The sequence below is a fragment of the Schistosoma mansoni genome, assembly GCF_000237925.1.
Source record: "Schistosoma mansoni, WGS project CABG00000000 data, supercontig 0138, strain Puerto Rico, whole genome shotgun sequence".
Taxonomy (NCBI): Eukaryota; Metazoa; Platyhelminthes; class Trematoda; order Strigeidida; family Schistosomatidae; genus Schistosoma; species Schistosoma mansoni.
The window spans coordinates 248,009-252,799 of record NW_017386041.1 but is presented as its reverse complement, the minus strand read 5'-3'; the positions used below and the strand labels follow the sequence as shown (position 1 = coordinate 252,799).

General features: G+C 36.6%; 1 protein-coding gene across 1 annotated transcript; it reads left to right on the top strand.

The window, feature by feature from the left end:
* Positions 1–217: 217 nt before the first annotated feature.
* Smp_125620 (hypothetical protein) lies at positions 218–4,386 on the top strand (the record flags this gene model as incomplete). The annotated part of the gene is made up of 4 exons (XM_018788531.1): positions 218–289; positions 325–480; positions 2,980–3,058; positions 4,256–4,386. The coding sequence occupies 4 exons, from the start codon at positions 218–220 to the stop codon at positions 4,384–4,386; spliced, it is 438 nt and encodes a 145-aa protein (XP_018646526.1).
* Between the last annotated feature and the right edge of the window lie 405 nt (positions 4,387–4,791).

Below are 4,791 nucleotides of genomic sequence, written 5' to 3'. Positions count from 1 at the left end.
CCTTTATTGGCTGCTTGAGCATTATCTGAAAATGTGAGATCGCCTTGATTAAAACTCTAGAAGTGTGGTAGGGAAATCAAAAATTATAAATGATGAATGTTCGCCGGTCAATTTTAAATCGGATGTTTCTTTTACGACCTGTGGTGTCCGAAGTCATTTTTTGTTTGAATATGCCACTCAACAGTAACGCTAACGACGGTGTCAAGCACCAATACAAATGGATTGTCCCATCAAGGTCCAAACAAGGAACTTCGAAATTTGCCCTTTCACACCTCCATCTAGATCAGAAGTATGTTAATATTGATACTATCCATTTTAACAAAGGTACGTCGCAATAATTATCAACGAAGATGCTGCCAGAAACAATTCGAGGGTTTATACGCTCCCACAAATCTGGCCTACAGGGAACTAGGACATCCTTTGATCGTCGATCCAACACTTCTGATCAAGAGTACTCTTGGATACATTCCTCAACGTCCTGTAGGTGACATTTGATACGCATATCGATACTACATTGACTTCACTCAGTCCCGTATAGTTACTAAACGTTTATGACCCTGACAGGACCTGAGTGATTGTAAATGCATTCACGTGGTCAAATTGATCTGTAGCAATACAAGTTTTCTCAATTATCAATTTAAATAGGCCCTTTTATACTAAACAGCACAAGCAACAGGTGGCAAGGCTTAAGGCATAGTATGTAGACCATAACTCCAACCAATATGTAAAAATAGACCTGCATACTACTCAAAATACTTCAACTAACATTAATAAATTGTGTTTTGTTACTACAAAGCAAACTTAAGCGTTATACTTATCAAATTCTTAGTTTTGGTTGTTTCGATTGCTCATATCAAGCAATTTGTTTCTGTTTCTAAGTTCTAGTCTGTAACCAATAATCATGAGATAAACATCAATCTAATGAATGTACATTTCAATAAAAAACTAATCAAATAGTGCTTCTTGCATTTTGCGCCTAGTCCGGGAGGTATAGTTCTTAGAATAAGTACCTAATCCTGTCCAAAGGAACTTATACTTAAAGATTTACCAACAAAGAGGGATAACAACTTATTCACATCTCTCTTTCAAAATAATGTTTGTAATAAAGCAAGCCAAAAAGTCCTCAATAATATGAAATCAACTAGACCTGCTTTATAACTTTTTTTACCGGTGATATATTTATACTAAAATTACTTACTTACTTATGCCTGTTACCCCTCGTCGAGGAGCATAGGCCACCCCACCAGCATTCTCCGTACAGCCCCTGTCCTGGGAAATCCTTTCCAGTTGTTATCCATCTTTTTCAGATCTGCTTCTATTTCCCGGCGTAATATGTTCTTTGGCATTTTTTTTCTGTTTCTCTTCAGGATTCCAAGTTAGGGCTTGCCTCATGATGCAGTTTGGTTATTTCCTCAATGTATATACGATCCACTTACAACGTCTTTTCCTAATTTCCTCTTCAGCTGGAAGCTGGTTTGTCCTCTCCTATCAAAGGCTGTTGCTGATAGTATCCGATCAGTGAATGTTGAGTATTTTGCTAAGATAACTATCTATAAATACTTCTACCTTCTTGACGATTGTTGTAGTAGTTCTCCACGTTTCAGCTCCATACATTATAACTATCTGTCTTAACGTCCGTATTGAAGATTCTCGCTTTGAAATTAGTTGAGAGTTGTTTTGAATTCAATATGTTCTTCAATTGTAGAAATGCGGTCCTTGCTTTGACAATCCTCGCCTTTACATCTGCATCCGATCCTCGATTTTCATCAATGATTCTTTCCAGGTACGTGAATGTTTCTACGTCTTCCAGAGTTTCTCCATCAAATGTGATTGGCTCGGCGTTCTCCGTGTTGTATTTAAGAATCTTGCTTTTTTCTTTGTGTATGTTGAGGCCTATTGATGCAGAGGCTGCTGCTATATTTGTTGTCTTCGTCTGTATTTGTTCGTGTGTATGAGATAGGGGGGTTAGGTCATCTGCGAAGTCCAAATCGTCTAACCGATTTTGTTCTGTCCATTGTATTCCGTGCTTTCCATCACATGTCGAAGTCTTCATAATCCAGTCAATCAGCAGAAGAAACAGGAAGGGGGAGAGTAGACAGTCTTGTCTGAATCCGGCCCATACTGGGAATGCATCTGTCAGCTGTCCTCCATGCACTACTTTGCACTGTGATCCGTCGTATGAGTTCTGGATAATGTTGACAATCGTCTGAGGAACTCTGTAGTTTCGAAGAACTTTCCATCATATTTTCCTGCTCACAATGTCAAACGTCTTCTAGAGTTACTGCCGGTCCCAAGCCCGGTTACAAGAGGAGGGTTGGGCATGGGGTTAATGACTCCATCCTGTAGAAAACTATCTCGCTAACAAAACGCTGATTAGAAAAATATTCAAACCATTTGCAATTACATGGCTGTCGAGATATATCTCAACTCCACATTAATAGAATGAAAATTAGTCTCCTATGTTTATGTTAGTGGATCCCATTAACTTACATGAAGTGAATGAACAGCCTGTTAGAACGAAGCTGATCTATATTTTGAATAAATTTAGCGATAATCCCCTTCTATCAAAATACAGAGAGCAAATTACTTTTAGAATGACTAGGTTCACCTTTTTCCAGTTGATGGACATATTTGGCATCTCTTCTATTGGTTGTAATGTAAATGTTTAAAAATCGTCGACAGAATTTGTCGTTGCTATCTTGACCACGATCACACTGACTAAATTAGATCCATTGGGCTGTCTCTACTATCCTTCAAACTCTTGTCATAAATAAATTGAGCAGAAGTAGATTGGAGAAGCACGTAGTTTCTTGAATACAGATAGTACTTTGCATAGTTTCTGAAGTTTATTTGACAAATTGCTATCAGAAGTCACCAATATCAGTACAAACCAATCAGTAAAACATATCATTATAAATTCGTTCTTACTAGGACTGTTTTTATGCTAATTATGGTATCTTTTTTGCATTTAATGTACAGAACATGCTGCATGGACATGAGTCAAGTGAATGCACTGAAGGTGTTGAAGGCAAAAGTTGTGATGAAGAACAGTGTAAGGGTGTGTTTTTAAATAAGGAGGTCATTTTTTTGTATATTTTGATGTGTATGAGGATACTAGTAACTAAGATGATTGATACTTCCAGCTCAGACTGAAACTAAGTTATTTTTTGAATAGAAAGACCATATTATAAGAGCCATATTAAACTAACCATCTTTGTTGGTCCATACCGACCACAATGTTTTCCTTGACATTAAAATGCTTTCGTTCAAATCGCAGATATCCCAGTTCTAAGGAAGATGAGATTTATCAAGGCGATCAATTTGTCTGGTTGACAGACTACCACTTGTTATTGTGAACTATTTAAAGTACCCTTAGATCTCTAAAAGTTAGATCTATATTTTGAGTGCTAGGACTTCAAACATTACATTATGTCATGTGAATCATTTTGAACTATACTTTTGGGTGCCAAAGAATAAGTTGAAATGGTTGAGTGTTAGCGAAAGAAATGAAATGTAATTTCCCAAACAAGTAGGTTAGAATTAAGTGTCCAAAAGCGCTGACTAGATTACCACTAGTGAACAATAAGTGACAGTCATCACTCTTTATGATATTCTTGCTCAGCTAGCTCTATTTAAGTTGATAAGATATAACCTCGTCTTAAATAAACTACTTTGATCTAGAAATGTAAACAGAAAAGCAATACCAAATCAACCCAAACTGAAGTATAAAAAATTCTCTGGGGAATTCCATTAAGGGACAGTATTTAGAATATATAACTAGTCGATTTATCAACTAAGCAGGGATATGATTTATGCTATAGATCTTAATTAACCTTTTAACTTCTCACCTATAGGTTAGTTGATATGAACATTGAAAACCTGTTCTTGGAGTCAACGAGTCGAAAATACTAGAGGCTTGTATCATTATCAGAGGGGGTTTTGTGGATATTATCGTCATTTTAATAATTGAGATCATGAATCACTTGAAGCTAGACTACCATGGAAAACCTGGAAGCATTGGACGACCGTTTCGTTCTATTGTGGGACTCCTCAGCAGTGCGCATCGATCATCCCGCCTCAAGAGATTCGAACCCAGGACCTATCAGTTTCGCGAGCGGGTGCTTGTATAATTGTTGAATGATATATAAACAGTTAGAATTTATACTAAATAAACAAAACATTAGTCTTAATTAAAGAATTATAGGGAAATGTATACATGTACAGTTTTTTTGGCAAGTCAATTTTCTTTATTTAGTTACCTTTAACAAAACTAGTTTAACAAGTGAATCTATTGAAAAAAGTTGTCAACCACTGCGTCCTAAACCAGTTGGAATGAACGATAAACCTAGAACATATTCATCACAGGTAAACAAAAGTTCATTATAATTGGTTATGAATATGCTATTGTTATTACTAACATTTTGACTCCGTTGAATCAACTTGTTGTTTTGTACTCGTTAACCTTTTACTTTAATGACAACTTAATCACCGTACTTAACAAACTATGCAGTGAATTGACAATAAAGATGATCTGGAAATAAAAAACACTTTCAGTATCGAAGGAATGACGTTACTGAAGCAGCAATTTGGAAGACTCTTCCGGTCTCCCACATTGTCCGGACATTCCATGTACCTATAAAAACGGTCGCTCTGGTTGTTAGAAGATGCATCGGCCTCATGACTTCCGAAGGAACTCAGCTTTCATCATGTGACGTCATAATTATTCCTTCAACTCCCAGGGCAGAGTTTAAATGGTTTGAATAATGTTTTCTGGTTAGCGTTTTTTTTAGC